At 32.5% G+C, this 19,128-nt stretch overlaps 1 protein-coding gene across 1 annotated transcript; it reads right to left on the bottom strand.

The window, feature by feature from the left end:
* Positions 1–15,752: 15,752 nt before the first annotated feature.
* LOC125844820 (phenolic glucoside malonyltransferase 1-like) lies at positions 15,753–17,188 on the bottom strand. Its single transcript, XM_049524161.1, has one exon. It carries the CDS (start codon positions 17,184–17,186, stop codon positions 15,822–15,824), a length of 1,365 nt encoding a protein of 454 aa, XP_049380118.1. The 5' UTR covers positions 17,187–17,188; the 3' UTR covers positions 15,753–15,821.
* Positions 17,189–19,128: the final 1,940 nt, after the last annotated feature.

The following is a 19,128-nucleotide window of genomic DNA, read 5'->3' as shown; positions in this document are numbered from 1 at the left end:
ATTAATGATAGTGAAAATATTTGTTATCTTTTATTATTGATATAGAAAAAAAATTAATTTCAATATCATAAGTATCAGATTTAAGACTAAATAAATAAATAAAAATTCGGTCAATGCATATTTTTTATTAGTTACAAAGTTTTAAAATCACTTACTAATTAACTTTGTATTTGGTCAAACTAAGATCCATAAAATGAACCAAATATGGAAAATAATTTACAATATGTTAGTCTTCATTTATCTTTTTCAAATCTTGAAACAAAGTACAAAAGGATAGTGCCCCCGATGCATGTATATAAGCACATAGATATATTACTTTTCCTTACAAATTCATACATTATATTCACATTTCGCATCAACTATTATTTTCCTCCCCTCCTTCATATAAAACCCTTTCTCTTCTCTCAAGTATTTTTGGTTTATAAATCCTAATTTGCAACATATGGAGGGTCATCTTCATCAACCACAATTTACAAGTAATCAACAACAACATAACATACCCGGTATATTTTCACAAGTGAATTATATGAGTGGTGGTACGCATACATCCTTAGCCCAATCTTGTGAAGGTGTGAATATTAATACAAATGGTGGAGATAAGTTGTTCGAACAATGGAGCTTTGTACAGCCAACTGATTCCTCGATGATTCAAGATCAACATCAGTTTAAGAATCATCAAGATCTGAATATTAATACAGGTGGTGGGGATAAGTTGTTTGCACAATGGAGTGTTGTAAAGCCAAGCGATTTCTTGTTGAATCATGACAAACATCAGTTTATGAATCATCAAGGTGCTAATACTAATACAGGTGGCGGAGATAGGTTGTTTGCACAACAAAGTGTTGTAGAGCCATGTGATTTCTCGATGACTCAAGATTGGCATCATAACCAACATCAATTTATGAGTCATCAAGATGTTAATATCAATTCAAATAGTGCACATGAGTTGTTTCCACAACAGAATGATATAGAGTCAACCGCTGCCTTGATGATTCAGGATCAACATCATGATCAACATCAATTTATGAGTCATCAAGGTGGTCATACTGATATACGTAGTTTAGATGAGTTATTTGCACAGTGGAGTGCATTCATTCAGGATCAACCTCATGATCAGGATAAGTTGATGAGTCATCAAGGTGTTAATATTAATACAAGTAATTCACATGAGTTATTTCCACAACATAATGATAAAGAGCAAACCGCTGCCTTGATGATTCAGGATCAACATCAATTGATGAGTCATCAAGGTGGTCATACTGATATACGTAGTTTAGATGAATTATTTGCACAATGGAGTGCATTCATTCAGGATCAACCTCATGATCAACATCAGTTGATGAATCATCAAGGTGTTAATATTAATACAAGTAATGCACATGAGTTAATTTCGCAACAGAATGATATAGAGCCAACGGATGCCTTGATGATTCAGGATCAGCGTCATGATCAACACCAATTTTTTAGTCATTGATACATATAGTGGAGATGATAAGTTCTTCTCAGAATGGAGTACAGAAGTGATGGACGAATTTTCTGATATATGAGGGAGCTCGACAAGAATTTCATGTAGACCAAATGCAACATGATTTTTTGGGAATTCATATACAAGATGAAACTAAGTATGGAAAGGCATATCCAACAAGATTTTTCTAGAACTTACCCTCAAGCATTTGAAATATTATCACTTTGTAATGATTAAATTCAAGTATTATTGTCACGTTAACTTGATTTTTTATCTTTTATTATTGATATATAAAAAAATTTAATTTCAATATCATAAGTATCATGTTTAAGGCGAAAAATTTAAATAAAAATTCCGTCTATGCATATTTTTTATTAGTTACAAAGTTTTAAAATCATTCTTACTAATTAATTTTGTATTTGGTCAAAGTAAGATCCATAAAATGAAACAAATATGGAAAATAATTTATAGTATTCTAGTCTTTCATTTATCTTTTTCAAATCTTGAAACAAAGTACAAAAGGATAGAGCCCCCGATGCGTGTATATAAGCACATAGATATATTACTTTTCCTTACAAATTCATACATTATATTCACATTTCGCACCAACTATTATTTTCCTTCCCCCACCCCCTTCATATAAAACCCTTTTTCTTCTCTCAAGTATTTTTGGTTTATAAATCCTAATTTGTAACATATGGAGGGTCATCTTCATCAACAACAATTTACAAGTAATCAACAACAACATAGCATACCCGGTATATTTTCACAAGTGAAGTATATGAGTGGTGGTATGCGTACATTCTTAGCCCAACCTTTTGAAGGTGTGAATATTAATACAAATGATGGAGATAAGTTGTTCGAACAATGAAGTATTGTACATCCAACTGATTCCTTGATGATTCAAGATCAACATCAGTTTAAGAGTCATCAAGATGTGAATATTGATACAGGTGGTGGAGATAAGTTGTTTGCACAATGGAGTGTTGTAAATCCAAGCGATTTCTTGTTGAATCATGACCAACATCAACCTATGAATCATCAAGGTGTTAATATTGATATAGATGGCGGTGTAAATATTGATAGAGGTGGCGGAGATAGGTTGTTTGCACAACAAAGTATTGTAGAGCCATGTTATTTCTCGATGACTCAAGATTGGCAACATAACCAACATCAGTTTATGAGTCATCAAGATGTTAATATTCATACAAGTAGTGCACATGAGTTTTTTCCACAACAGAATGATGTAGATCCAACTGATGCCTTGATGATTCAGGATCAACATCATGATCACCATCAATTTATGAGTTATCAAGGTGGTCATACTGATATATGTAGTTTAGATGAGTTATTTGCATAATGGAGAGCATTCATTTAGGATCAATCTTATGATCATCATCAGTTGATGAGTCATCAAGGTGTTAATATTATTACAAGCAATGCACATGAGTTATTTCCACAATAGAATGATCTAAAGTTAACAAATGCCTTGATGATTCAGGATCAATGTTATGATCAACATCAGCTTATGAGTCATCCAGGTGTTAATACCGTTAGGATATACTATTAACCATGTGTTTTGATATAGTATTATTATTGAACAATTGTTTATTCATTTATTCAATTTAATAAAGTGTTACATTAAATAGATCAATTGTCATATATGTGTCCTTAACTTATATAGTAGATGATTTGGTGTATAGAGTTTAAGCTTATACACAGAAGATTAAATCATCGGTTCTTATAAGTTAAAAGTTATAGTTCACAATCGTAGATGGAAATTTTGGACAAAANTATATGTAGTTTAGATGAGTTATTTGCATAATGGAGAGCATTCATTTAGGATCAACCTTATGATCATCATCAGTTGATGAGTCATCAAGGTGTTAATATTAATACAAGCAATGCACATGAGTTATTTCCACAATAGAATGATATAAAGTTAACAAATACCTTGATGATTCAGGATCAACGTTATGATCAACATCAGCTTATGAGTCATCCAGGTGTTAATACTGACACAAATGGTGGAGATAGGTTGTTTCCACAACAAAGTGTTGTAGAGCCAAGTTATTTCTCGATGACTCAAGGTAGTGCACATGAGTTTTTTTCACAACAGAATGATATAGAGCCAACGGATGCCTTGATGATTCAGGATTAGCGTCATGATCAACATCAATTTATGAGTCATCAAGGTGTTAATACTGATACATATAGTGGAGATGATAATTTTTCTTCTCAGAATGGAGTATAGAAGAGATAAAAGAATTCTTTGATATTTGAGGGAGCTCGACCAGAATTTCATATAGACCAAATGCGACATGATTTTATGGGAAGACATATCCAACAAGATGAAACTAACTATGAAAAGGCATATCCAACAAGATTTTTTTATTTACCCTCGAGCATTTACAATATTACCATTTTGTAATGATCAAATTCAAGTATTATTGTCACGTTAAGGAACCAATTTAGCACATAAGTTAAAAGCATCCTTGTATAATAAAGACAAACAGTGAATACAAAATTATTTCTGAATAATATCCAGATTTTACTTATCCTTCATTTTCTATCTTCGTAAAGAAGACTCCAAGGCATCAAAGTCGATAAAGTCCAATACTAAATGTTTTCACCCAGGACAAGGTTTTACACATAAGATTAGTTGCTTTCTTTATCTAGTAAATAAATATTGCGCTAAATGTAAAGCAGAATGACAAATTCCCTCTTTGTAGAATGAATTCATACATATAGTAAAATGAATTTATTTGGCTGATAAGTCAGGAATAATATTTCATGTCATCTTTGTACTTGTTATATTCCATTTGTGTTAGTAATGACTCAAAAGGGAAGTACTTAATGAAGGAGTTGTTATTTAATGTTTCACTGTTATTATCTATGGATCTTTGAGAATTATACATAAAACCTTTTGTTTTCATAAGAAATGAAGGAAGACAACTTTTGCAAATATTTTGAAGTCAAGCCATTGTTTGTTTCAAAGCTAGTGAAAGCAGACAAAGTGGGAACTCTATTTGTTCATCTTATCAGTTCAATGCCTACTATGAAATATTGTAATAGTTCTACTTCTAGTCTCCACCCCCAACTTCAGGCCTCGCAACCACTACTTTGTAATGAAGCATATTAGCTATTAATAGAATATCCTTGTTTATCAGGAAAAGGAAAAACCTTTTTTCCTCCCCCTTCACATAAAAACTATTTTCTTCTCTCATAAATTATTTTTTGTTTATAAATTTATGGCCTAATCGAAACAAATGGAGGTTCATCAAAATCAAAATCAACTTACAAGTCATCAACAACAACACAATATATATATACCTGATATATTTCCACATGTAAAGTACAGGGATGGTGGTAAGTATACATCCTTATCCGTACATTGTGAAGGAACCCGGGGGGAGGGGGGGGGGGGGGGGGGATGGATTTATGAAAGACAATTTATAAGTCTTCAAGGTTTGAATATTGATATAAATGGTGGAGATAAGTTTTGTTGGTTTTGTGTTAGCATTTTAATATTAATTTGCTTAGTTTTTGGGATTAAAATATTGTCGTTTGATTGACTTTCTCATATGCTACAGAAGTAATAACAATTATTCTTGCTTAGTGCATTACTCCATTTTGGAGTTACTGCATATGTTACTAATTCTTTGTTGCATGTCACCAACGGTTGGCTTTGACCATTCAGCCAAGAGAAACTTTTGTAACTTCTCATATATTATTTTCTTTTTTTATTCCTCCATTATACCTTGTAACCTATGTAACTCCTAAGGCCATTTATCTTCACTATTTACTACCCCATTATCTTCTTATTCATTGCTAGGAAGACTTTCTCAACTATAAATAGTGGTGGTCTTCATTTGGTTTGGGACACACAAGAAAATATAGAGTGCATAAAGTTTGTTAAAAAAGAGAGTTCATATTAGTTGAAGGTAGGTGTTCTTTTTGTGAGCTTTAGACTCAACTCTTGTCCAGAGTTGTAGAGTTATACTTTGTGTTAAGGTTGTTGTATCCTAGAGGGGACAAGTCAATAAGGACTACTGCTGGACCGGAGAAAAACATTTGTTGCACTAGGCTTGAATGTCCTTAAAGAGAGCGAGATATTCGCGCCTCAGCCTAAAAAAAAATTCATTTCTTCATTTCATTTTCAATTGTAATCTGATAATTCTGTTATTTTGTAATTTTTCACTAACAATTTTAAGGAGATTCATAATGGCTACAATTAAAAAATTCACGGATGTCAAGATGGGAGACCTTAACAAGCCATTTCGGTTCAATGGTAACCATTTCAAAAGATGGAAGGGTAAAGTAATTTTCTACTTAGATCTTCTCAATGTTTCTTATGTGTTAACTGAGAAGAATCCTAACAAAGTAGACATCACCTCTATGAATGATAATAAAACTATTTCTCATCCAGAGAAAGTGGAAAAGTACGATGGTGATTCCTATAAGTGTCGGTATTATATTCTTAATTGTTTATCTGATAATTTTTATGATTATTATGATAGAACTTACTCTAGTACATAGAAAATTTGGAAAGCATTGCAGAGTAAGTGTGATACCGAAGAAGCTAGAGCGAAAAAATATGCGGCTAGTAGATTTTTTCGTTTTCAAATTGTGGACAATAAATCAGTGGTAGACCAAGCTCAAGACATTATAATGATTGTTGGAGAGCTAAGGTCCGAGGTGGTCAAAATTGAAGATAACCTTATTGTTTGTGGCATAGTAGATAAACTTCCACCTTCTTGAAAGGAATTTCAAAAAACTATGCGCCACAAACAAAAGAAAACCTCTCTTGAGATGTTGATAATGAAAATATGTATAGAAGAAGAGGCAAGGGGCCAAGATGCACTTTTACAAACAGAAGAGAGCAACATCACAACGAAGGTAAATTTAATTACTTCGGATAATGCTACTCCCGAATCTCACAAAAATACTTCTTTGAAGCCTAAGAATAAAAAATTCAAGAAAAATAATGGTAGACCTCCCAAGAAAAATAATGATGAAAATAACCAAATACAAAATCAACAAGTTCAAGATAAGGGACCATGTTTTGTTTGTGGCAAGAGTGGGCATATTGCTCAATTTTGCAGATTCCGGAAATGTGGTCCTAACCCTCAAGCAAACGTTATCGAAGAACCATTTGTGGCGGTGATTACGGACATAAACATGATTGAGAGTGTTGATGGATGGTGGGCTGATTCTGGTGCAAACCATCATGTTTGTTATGACAAAGACTGGTTTTAAAAATATACTCATTCTGACAAAGCTTGGTTTTTCTCACACAACTCAAGTGCTTGAAACGGGAGATGCCGAATTGTGTTTTACTTCTGGAAGGGTATTAACTTTGAAAGATGTACTTTATACTCCTTCCATGAGAAAAAAACTTAATGTCTAGTTTTCTTCTTAATAAAGCAGGCTTTAAACATATTATTGAATTTGATCAATATGTAATAGTGAAAAAGGATATTTTTTTGGGAAAGGGGTATGCTTGTGATGGGATGTTCAAACTGAATGTTGACATGAATAAAGCTTCTACTTCTGTTTATATGCTTTCTTCTACCAATTTTTGGCATACTCGTTTGTGTCATATTAATGATCGTTATGTTGGAATCATGAGTTGTTTAGGATTAATCCCAATGGTTAAAAAGAATTTTGAAAAGTGTGAGGCTTGTAGTAAACTCAAAATCACTAAAAGGCCTCATTTTCAAGTTGAAAGAAAAACTGATTTGTTAGAATTAGTTCATACTGATATTTATGAACTTGGAGGAATTTTAACTCGTGGAGGTAATAGATATTTTATCACTTTCATTGATGATTTTTCTAAGTTTACATATATATACTTGATGAAAAATAAAAGTGATGCTTTTGAAAACTTTAAAGTTTATCTCCATGAGATTGAAAATCAGTTTGGAAGAAAAAAAAAAGAATTAGAAGTGATAGAGGCCGTGAATATAAGTCAAATGAGTTTAATTCTTTTGTTAGATCATTGGGAATAATTCGTGAAACAACTCCTCCTTATTCTCCTTCATCTAATGGTGTAGCGGAAAGAAAAAATAGAACTTTGGTTGAATTGACTAATGGCATGCTTATTGAGTCACATGCACCTTTAAATTTAGGGGTGAAGCTATTTTGACTGCTTGTTATGTGTTGAATCGTGTGCCTCATAAAAAGTCTAAATTGACACCTTTTGAATTGTGGAAAGGTCAAAAGCCAAGTTTGAGATATCTAAGAGTTTAGGGTTATCTTGCCTTTGTGAGGCTAATGGATCCCAAGATTATAAAGTTGGGTAAGAAAGTTACTACTTGTGTTTTTCTTGGTTATGCTTCAAATAGTAAAGCCTATAGATTTTTTAATCTTGAAGATAATATTATAATAGAACCAGGTGATACTATTTTTCATGAAAATAAACTTCCTTTTGATTCTAAAAATAGTGGGGGTCAAAGGATTGAGCAAAATATTTTGTCACTATCTAGTTCTCATACTTGTACTTTGAAAAATAAAGAAATTGATGATTTTGAGTTAAGAAGAAGTAAAAGAGCTAGAGTAGAAAAAAATTTGGTCCTGATTTTTATGTGTTTAATGTTTGAGATGACCCTCTCACTTTGAAAGAAGCATTATCTTCGCATGATTCTATTTATTGGAAAGAAGTTGTACATGATGAATTGCAATCACTAATTTCTAATAAATTAAACTTGGAAGTTAGTTGACTTACCACCGGGTTGTAAAACTATTGGTTGCAAATGGGTCTTACGTAAAAAGTTGAAATCAGATGGATCAATTGATAAATATAAGGCTAGGCTAGTCGCAAAAGGTTTTAAACAACTAAAAGTCCTAGAATGTTTTTGATAATTTTTCATCGGTAACAAGAATTACATCCATAAGATTTATTTTTATTTTTTTTATTTTTTAAAATTCAATACCATCCTATTCTTTTTTTTGGTTTTCCACGCGATGTCCGGAGCCCACTTGGAGCTCCGACTAAATCTAGATCGCGCACTGCAGGGCCCATTCGGGGGCGCTCCCAACAGAAATCCATAAGATTCTTAATTGTTATGGCTGCAATTTTTTTTTTGCAAATTCAACAAATGGATGTAAGAACTACTTTTGTAAATGGAGACCTAAATGAGGAAATTTATATGGATCAACCCGAGTATTTTGTTGAAGCAGGCCAAGGAAGCAAAGTCTGTAAACTTACTAAATCCTTATATGGCTTGAAACATGCACCAAAGCAACTGCATGAAAAATTTAATCCATGCATGATTAAAATGATTTTAAAACAAATGAGTGTGATAAGTGCATTTATCACAGGTCTTGGAATAATTCACATGTTATTATTTGTCTATATGTTGATGATTTGTTGATCTTTGGCTCTAACATGAATGTCATTGGTGAAGCTAAGAATATTCTTAGAAGTCATTTTGATATGAAAGATCTTGGTGAGGCAAATTTTATCCTTGGAATAAAAATAACAAAAACATGTGATGGAATTTTCCTTAACCAGTCACATTATGCTGAGAAAATTTTGAAAAAATATAACTTTCATGATTGCAAGCATGTTGTAACTCCTTTTGATTCAAGTGTTCACTTATTTCTTGTTGAAAGTGAAAATGATATAATAAATCAAAAGAAATATGCTAGCATAATTGGAAGTTTGAGGTCTATGACTGATTGTACTAGGCCTAATATTGCATATGCAGTAGGAGTACTTGGCAGGTTTACTAGCAAGCCAGGTAATGAACATTGGCATGATATAACTAGAGTTATGAGATATTTAATTGGAACAAAAAATTGTGGTTTGTTCTATAAAAAATATCCTGTTGTACTTGAAGGCTTTTCTGATGAAGATTGGAACACTTTATCAGGTGATTCCTGTTCTACCACTGGTTATGTTTTTACTTTGGGTGGTGGTGCTATTTGTTGGAGATCAAAAAAGTAAACTATAATTGCTAACTCTACCATGGAAGTTGAACTAATTGCTTTAGCTTCAGCTAGTGAGGAAGGAATTGGTTAAGAGATTTATTGTTTCAAATTCCTTATTTTTAAAAATCAATTCCTCCTATTTTAACTCGTTGTGATAGCACTGCTGCAATTGGTAGAGTTCAAAACCGTTATTACAAATGTATATCCAGACCTATAAGGAGGAAAACAGTAATGTAAGATCGTATTTGACAAATGGTACCATTAATGTTGATTATGTCAAATCATGTGATAATCTTAGAGATCCTCTTACTAAGGCCTTAACAAGAGAAAAGGTCTGGAGCACATCAAGGGGGATGAGATTGAAGCCTATAAATCTTTGAGCCATATATGAGGAAACCCAACCTGGGGACTAGAGATCTTATAACCAGGTTCAAAGGGAAAAACTAATCATATGATGACTTGTTGTGAAAAATGAACTATTTTTTATTCCCTCCCTATGATGTGAGTGCATTGTTTCTTGTAGTGATTTGTGAAGGTGAGTTGATAAAACTCTTAATGAATATATGTAGCCTACATGGGTAGTGTGTTAAAATTACAAGAGCACTCTCGACAGATTTCACCTATGTGAGTGTGGAAGTAGGTCGCTTCCTATGAGAATTGGGCTTATTCTCAAAAGCACTCATGAAACCGAGATAGCACAAGGTCGTAACGTGCTGGCTTTAAAGCTCATGACAACACCTTAATTATTATATGTGAGCAGTGATATTTCATTTCTCTTAAGCAGTCATAGTTCAAGTCTGAAACCACTACGATTCTGGAGTAAAAGTTATTGTTTCACTATGTGAAAGTTCAATAAAGAGCACACCTTCATTATGCATAGTAGTCTTCCTTCAGCTGATTTACTCTCTAATATCTATATTACCTTAAAAGTATGAACTCCTAAAACATCCCTAACTTAGGTTGTGACTTTTTCGATGAGTTGTGACTTTTTTTATAAGTTGTGACTGGCTTCGAAGGGTTGTGATTTTTCGATGAGTTGTAACTTTTTCAAAGAGTTGTGACTTTTTCAATAAGTTGTGACTTTTCCAAAGAGTTGTGACTTTTTCAATAAATTGTGACTTTTCCAAAGGGTTGTGACTTCTCGAAAAGATCATGACTTTTCAGATAAGACACAAAAAATATTTGTGTATACTACCCTTTGTTGACTATAAATAGAGGGGCTTCCCCTCATTTTTCAACCACATTTTTTTTAATCTTCTATTCTTCTTCTTGCATTTTAAATTTTTTTGGGTGATTTATTGTCGTTGAGTGAGTTCGAAGTTTAGCGGAATATGAAGTTCCACTTATCTAATGAAGTAAGTCGTTCTATCCTAAGAGGGTACATTTCATAACCTCGAGTACTTGAGGAAAATAATTTTGATGATATAATAATGTATGTTCCAATATACATTAGTATGTAATGTTCCACTATATGAAGTTAACATGATGTAGTCTAAATTCATTTGTTTTTGTCAACAATTTCTCTTGAGATGTAGATACATGCTTCTGAATATCTTTTCCAAAATTTAGAGAATTGTCACGATTTGTTTTTGATGCTCAAGACAAAAGAAGGATTTTATTTATCAATGCCACTTATGTGATTTAAACTCTCATAAAGTTTGCTTCAAAATAGTTAATACTATATAAACATTTCCCTTTTGTTTTACTTATTTACCATTTCTTAATATTTCAGTATTTTAGACGAAGAAAAATTTATATTACTTGTAATAACGCCAGTTGAAGTTTGTATTACTTCAATTTTTATTATTTATTTAATATATTAATTTNATATTTCAGTATTTTAGACAAAGAAAAATTTATATTACTTGTAATAACGCCAGTTGAAGTTTGTATTACTTCAATTTTTATTATTTATTTAATATATTAATTTTATGAGATAAATATTTTCATTAATGCAAATATATATTTATATTTGGGTAGGTATTTGTATATAAATTAGAGTATTATATATGTCACAAATGTATTATCAAGTTAATAAGATCTTCTAACTTCAAAATATATTATTTTAAAATATTTCGAGTTTTTTTTTAAAAGAAAACTCACAAAAAATGTGAAAATATGTGAATATATAAAATGTAGTTGTTCTCTTCACATGTTCATTTGACATATAAACAATTTAACGTGGAATACACATGCAAAACACATCTAGTTAGATAACAAGAAAAATACAAAGCGAATATTGTCTATAAGGTAATATTAGTGAGATATGACTAATTACATAATTGAACCTCATCAAATTGAAATAAATATATATATACATTATTGCATTTAACTAATAAAAATTTTCATTGACTATCTTCATAGGTTTGCATGAATAAGAGATATATATATGACGATCCATGTTGAACATTCACAAAAAAATCTGCAATATTATTTTTCTGAGCTTATTATTCAAATATTCACTTAAATAAGCAATATTATCTACTATCACATATATTTTTGGAATTGATAATCACGTGCAACGCACGTGTCAAAAAACTAGTAATATTAAAATGTGGGGATTGTTGGTTTTGTGTTAGCATTTTAATATTAATTTGCTTAGTTTTTGGGATTAAAATATTATCGTTTGATTGACTTTCTCATATGCTACAGAAGTAATGACAATTATTTCTTGCTTAGTGCATTACTCCGTACTGAATGTGTTACTAATTCTTTGTTGCATGTCACCAACGGTTGGCTTTGACCATTCAGCCAAGAGAAACCTTTGTAACTTCTCATATATTATTTCTTTCTTTATTCCTTCATTACACCTTGTAACCTATGTAACTCTTAAGGTCATTTATTTTCACTATTTACTACCCGATTATCTTCCTAGTCATTGCTAGAAAGACTTTCTCAACTATAAATAGTGGTGGCCTTCATTTGGTATGGGACACCCAAGAAAATATAGAGTGCATAAAGTTCGTTAAAAAAGAGAGTTCTTATTAGTTGAAGGGATCGTGTTCTTTTTGTGGAGCTTTGGACTCAACTCTTGTCCAGAGTTGTTGAGTTATACTTTGTGTTAAGGCTGTTGTATCCTAGAGGGGACAAGTCAAGAAGGACTACTGCTGGACCGGTGAAAAAGATTTGTTGCAGTGGGCTTGAATCTCCTTAAAGAGAGCGAGATATCCGCACCTCTGCCTAAAGAGATTTTTATTTCTTCATTTCATTTTCAATTGTAATCTTGTAATTCTGTTGTTTTGTTATTTTTTACTATCAAGTTGTTTGGACAATGGAGTTTTGTACAGCCAAGAGATTTCTTGATAATTTAGGATCAATATCAGTTTATGAGTCATCGAGATGGAACTATTGCTATAGGTGGTGGTGATTAATTAGTTATTTGCACAATGGGGTGTTGTACAACCAAGAAATTTCTTAATGATCCATGACCAACATCAGTTTATGACTCATCAAGGTGTTAATACTGATACAAGTGGTGGAGATAAATTGTTTCCACACCAGAGTGCTTTAGAGCCAAGTGATTTCTTGATGATTCAAGATTTTTCTTGTCCTTCATTCCTTTAGGAAAGAATTGGTGATAAATTATTAGAAGGCTATGTTAGGTTTGACCTATTTAGCGACGAAGTTTGTAATTAATTTCAATTTATTAGTGCTTAAGCTAGATAATAAGTTATATTAAGTTTTTTGTTCAAATATTCTCTTGTGTTTGTCACGCCCAGAGACCCCACCATAGACACAACATGGCACTCAGAACTTCCATAGGCCCGAGAGTACCAACCAACCTGCTTAATCTAGATAATTCAATATAAATATCAATTTTAAATACCAATGTTGAAAGTAAGGCCGATTCTAATCAACCTTCAAAAAAATTCAAAAGAGAAAAATCAATTCGACACTTAATTAGAAAATCAAATCCAACTAACCATAGGTCTACGAAACTTATATTAACAGAATAACAATATCTACGCCAGGACATGGCCCCCGACAGACCATGAAAATCAAAGGAAAGACTGATAAAAGAAAAGTCTGCTTTTCGGAAGATGGAAAGATCACCACAGTGTTGATTGTTATCCTCAATGATCTACTACAGCCCGGAACCACAAACATGTGTCTCTGATCTTACATCATGAAGCAATGTAGCGTCCGAGGAAGGTAAGTACGACAAGTACTAGTGTAACACCCCAGAGAATTTTTCGAACTAAGACTCGAGCCGTCCTTCATGTGGAGTGAGATTTTACCNGAAAGGATAAACAGTATACATATATATAACATAAACATAAAGAAAAGACGAAATCATAAGTGCAGGCCCAAAACATTTTGACAAAGACCTTTCAAAAATCATTAATATTGAGTAAGGTCGTGTTCACCGACATAATGTGACGTAGGGGCTATATGGGTCCGGCCTCTGAGGGCCCCAATCCATGTATATCGCATGAATTTGAGAAATATAGGAATTTGGCGAACCAAACTCTCCCAAATAAAAGACTATAGAGGCTGCTCTGATTAACAACCTACAGTGGTCATCCATGTAATATTGACTTGCCCGTGCGGCTGATGTCTAATTTGTGAGGCGAATCGCACAGAATCCGTAATGGTCAGTAAGATAGGCATTAACTTTAGCACATAACTTGAATTAACAAACGGTCTAAGGAGTTGAAACAAGGGCTTTACGACCTTTCATTTTTTTGGTATTAGGCCACAAAATCTTAATACTCTAGGAATCCCTTATGACCTTAATTCACATTCAAAGATCTTCCCAAAGAAACAAATTATTTTAAATACCTATCAAACATTAGAAATCATCGAATTTGGAGTCTATATGCATTTAAAGAATGAACTGGGTCATAGTTTGGAAATTTGGGGCGTTACGGTATTTATCTTGAAACTCCCTCCATCTAGAAATATAAATAAATATTCCATGCATGTTAAACTTATGTCTTCTTTTTCTTTGCAAGTTATAGGAAATTTCATTTTTTTTTATTTTTTGGCTCTCTTTTTCTCTTTCTTTATAATCGAAAAATATAGGTGTGATTCAATATTCAGCAGATAATGAATCTGTCTGTTTGCAACAAATTTTAAACATATAGAAAATAAATAAACCATAAAAATAAAAGGATAAATTACTAAAGTACACAACGTTAGTTTACCTATTCTCATTATTTCCCAACTCTTTCATAAAAATACAAAATTCCCTACTTTCCCCCAAATCAACTTTACTGGATACATTATTCTTTATAAGCCAAAACACACGTTTTCCATTCCTTAATTATCGCCCTCAATCTCTCCCCATTACCAAATGAGTTATCAAATTCAAATCAATTTGAATTTCAAAAGATTCCTATCACTATTCAACCGCCTGCAAAGTTCAAATTAGGTTGTCTCCTCTTCTTCATTCTGATTTCTTTTTTTTTTAATTGTGTTTTCATCTTTTTGGCTCTTGTATTTATGATAAACATGTCAGGCGAAAAGTTAGAATTTAAAAGTTGTCAAAAAATAAAAGACATAATTTTTTTTATAAGGACTAAAAGAAAGTACAACAAACAAATTAAAATGAAGAAAATAGTATATATGCACCTCAAATAATTCTCTCAAAAATGAAGGGAAAAAAATAGTGCAGTTATTGAAATAGTTATGATTTTATTATTTGTATGGTCACCAACCCAAAAATACAATGAGTTGCTTTACAAAACACTATAAATAACTTTATTTAAAAGGTAAAAAAAGTAAGAGAATCATTAAACAAAAATTGAAGAGAAGGGACTATTTTGCTTTTGAAATTAGTGGAATCACATCGGTCAATTTTGCTCCATTAGTGCGTTAGTTTTTGTCGATTCTAAATCAATATTCTCTATGTTTTAATTTATGTGATGTTATTCTACTTGACATAAATTTCTTTTTAAAAAAAAGACTTTCTATATTTATGGACTAAAATAAGTGTGTGACTATAAATCATTTAATTAAAAAAAATTAACATTTTAAAGTTAAATTATTATTACATTACTTAGTTATCTCCCATTCTTTTTATCAGATCTAATACTAAACACACTACAATACAAAATAACTTTTTATCAGATCTAAAACTAAACACACTACAATACAAAATAACTTTTAGCGTTAATAAATTTTAAGGCATAATACATAAGCATGACTCTTAACTTGGCTTCAGCGAACAACTATGCCCTCCAACTTTGAGTGTGAACAAGTAGACACTTAAACTTGTATAAAATTGAACAAGTAGACACACATGTCCTACACGCAGGACGCCACGTATGACACAAAATTTCCATGTAGGGTGCCACGTAGACTGAATGTGTCCATTTATTCAATTTTATACAAATTTAAATGTCTACTTGTGCACACCCAAAGTTAAAGGTTATAGTTGTCAGCTAACACCAAATTAAGGGTCATGTTTTGTTGGCTCCTACAACAAGCTTAAACCATGAGTGAATATAGCAGCAAAAGCATTCATTTGAGCGTTGGACAAAGACAAGCCAACCTCTAAATCTCCATTCGAATCCTTGGACTTACTAAGGGACATTGATCCACCATTGTCAATAGAAACAGACTCTATCTTCTCAGCCTTTCCCCAACCAAAATCGGCAGAATATAAATCAAACTTCGGAGATCCACTAACTGACAACAACCGTTTTGTATCTATCGTGCTAAATTCTTTAAACCAGTTACCACTGAGGATCCATTCCTCGTCTTTCGTCCTTTTTTGAATGACTTCTCCAATTAATTCCACCGCGATTGTAAATCCTTCCTTTCCAATTAAGTCAATGCGCCTTGTTTGTGTAACATACCCAATTACGCAATTCCCAAAATAAGATGGAGGAAGTGGTGGATTGATTCGTGCTCTGCAATCTGCTGCACATACAAAAAACTCCATTACATTCTCATTTATTATCTCGATTGTGGTGACCTCTGACTTTACCAAGCAAGTCCATACATAAGCACATGTTATTGTGAAAGATGTCACATGAGCTAGGCTTGGTCGTCTTGACAGTATTAAATTCTTGAGCTTAGTGATTTCATTATGTCCTATAATAAATGTACATCGAACTTTATCAATATCAGGAATCACAATTATGTCACGCATCTCCACCTTAAATGTCTTCATTATATCCCATATAGACCTCCCTTGTTCATGAGGGTCTTTTATTATGGACCTATCGTAAAATGGAATGAGCTGATCATTTTCTAAGAATTGCTCATCTCCGCAGGATTTGTTTAGCAAAGCCCATGCTCTAGTGAATCTTACTATAGTATTTCCATCACAGGCAGCGTGATGGTTACTGAAACCAATGGATATGCCAAAATTAGGAAAAAGTGTCACTTTAATGGCTAAAACCGGGGCTAATTGGACCCCTTGTGCATCCTTAGGTTCCGCTAATTGAGGAATAAAGGGATAAAAATCCTTAGCATATCGGGGATGGTTACCAATGAGATAATTGAAATTCATATCAGTCGTCTCAGAAAAGATAACAGATACAGAATCTCCAGTCTTGTAGCGCAACTCAGGATAACCACTTGAGTTTATAAGTGGACAAACAAGGTTTCCAGCTAAGATTGTATAGTGTTTGAGAGCGAGGGAGAGTGAATGTTTAAGAGAAGGAATAATGGTTTGGACGAAATGGGGTTTGGAAATTGGGAGGTTGTAGAATAATATCCGTCGATTACGTCCAAAAGCTAACCAGGTATGATCAAAATAGGTAAGACGGAGCGTCAGCTCAGCTGCACCGCTGGGAGGGGGCGCAACCTGGCATTGCTCAATTACTGAAGCCATTGTAGTTTGGTTTAGAGATAAAAAAGAGTATATTAATATATAGAGCAATGTTGAACTATGAAGAAGAAAGATCAATGGAGTGGTGGTGGAGTCCACACGAGCCAATTTGTCGGTGTTATAACAAAACTTTAATCAAGTTTTGACTTTTGAGTAATCACTATAATAAAAAACCAATGGAGTGATGAATTTACAAACTGTCGTGCAAAGGGACCTGGTCTGCACTAACAATAAAGCACCAGAGTTTCTACTTAATTATATTTTCTTTTAAGATGCTAACGCAGTAGACAAGTCCGGTGCGACAAGCTCGACCCAGAAGGCAAACCCTTTGCTTTAGCTGATAAGGAGTTTCGAACTTGAGACCTCCAACATGGAAATCCTAAGCCCAAACCACTAGGCCACCCCGAAGGGTAGATAAAAGGGTAATGATACAGTTAAGAACTTATTGAATTTCAGATCCCTCACACAGATTAAGTTATTGAAGCCAAACAAAGTCATATCTGGCAGATTGGTAAGCATAGTTGTGAAGCTCAATAACTAATTCTCATATCTGGAAAGCATTGGTGATTTTAAAATATGATATGAAAAGACATGTATTGGCAATTAATAGTGAAGGTAAAGAATGTACAATCGTAAATTCACAAATTACTGAAAGAGATCTAATTGAACAATAGCAAAAACGTTGTTATAGGCGTAAAAACCAAAATAGTTAAATATGTCCATTAACTTGACTTCATTTCACATTTATGTCCTTCAACTTTGAATGAGCACAAATAGACTCTTAAAGTTGTATAAAATTGTACTAATAGACACACATCCTACGTGACATCTTACATGACAATTTGCATCCTACGTGGTGTGCTACGTGTTTTATGCCACGTAGGAGTTATGTATCTACTTGTTCAACTTTAAACAAGTTTAAGTGTCTACTTGTGCATACCCAAAGTTGGAGGGCATAAATGTACAATGAGGCCAAGTTAAAAGACATATTTATGTATTATGCCAAATAGTTAATTGTAAGATCTAAAGAAATATTTAAACATTAAAATGGTGTAAACCTTAGGTTTGGTAAAAAAAAAAATTAGGTTTTCACAACTCTTAAAAATAAGTAGAGATTTATTAGCTATAACTTTAATTAATTTCAAAGTCATAAATATTAGATAATAAATAAATGACAGGAATTTGAGAAAAATAATAAATGACATTTTCTTTCCATTTTTTAGTCTTTTAATGAAGGGCAAAAATTTTAATAAATATTTCTAATAATCTTCATACTTTTAATGTAGTATAGATAAATGCTAATTTAGTGTATGCGTTTTGCGTGTGATCACATATCAATATGTCCAAAATCTTTAAAAACTTATGGGTACTAACAGAAAACTCACTAGTTTAGAAGCTAATTAATGACTTAGATACACACAAGTTTACAATATTAAGAATCTTACTAGATTTTGGTGCGTCAAGATACGTCCAAATACATGTATCTCAAAATACATGCGGTCAAAATTATGTGTAATTTGTTGTAGATACACTATATCCAAGTGGCTTCACATGTATTTGGGATACATAGACAAATATCGTTCGCCTCCCTCACCTCTCTCTCATCTCGCTTGTCACTCTCATATTTATATGGTATCTTAGATACATGCTTATCACATCAGATACATGTATCTAGTGTGATTTGCGTGTATCTAAGATACATAGATAAATATTGCTCGCCTCTCTCAAATCTCGTTCGCTACTGACTTATATATTTGGTATCACGTATGAATGTGAATCATTCTAGATACCTTTAGATACATATATCTAGGTGTATCTGACTTAAAATTTGGTAAGAATTATTAATTAATGATATCAAATATAATTATTTCAAACTATAGGGAGAATTAGTAAATATGGTAGGAATGTTTGTGTAATTGTATAGTGTTGCATTTAAACGCACACG

Source organism: Solanum stenotomum, chromosome 11 (assembly GCF_019186545.1).
Source record: "Solanum stenotomum isolate F172 chromosome 11, ASM1918654v1, whole genome shotgun sequence".
NCBI classification, from domain to species: Eukaryota; Viridiplantae; Streptophyta; class Magnoliopsida; order Solanales; family Solanaceae; genus Solanum; species Solanum stenotomum.
This window is presented reverse-complemented; position numbering and strand designations above follow the sequence as displayed.

Coding starts and splice junctions, on each gene's coding strand:
- LOC125844820 (XM_049524161.1), bottom strand. CDS start 17,186: ATGGCTTCAGTAATTGAGCAATGCCAGGTTGCGCCCCCTCCCAGCGGT.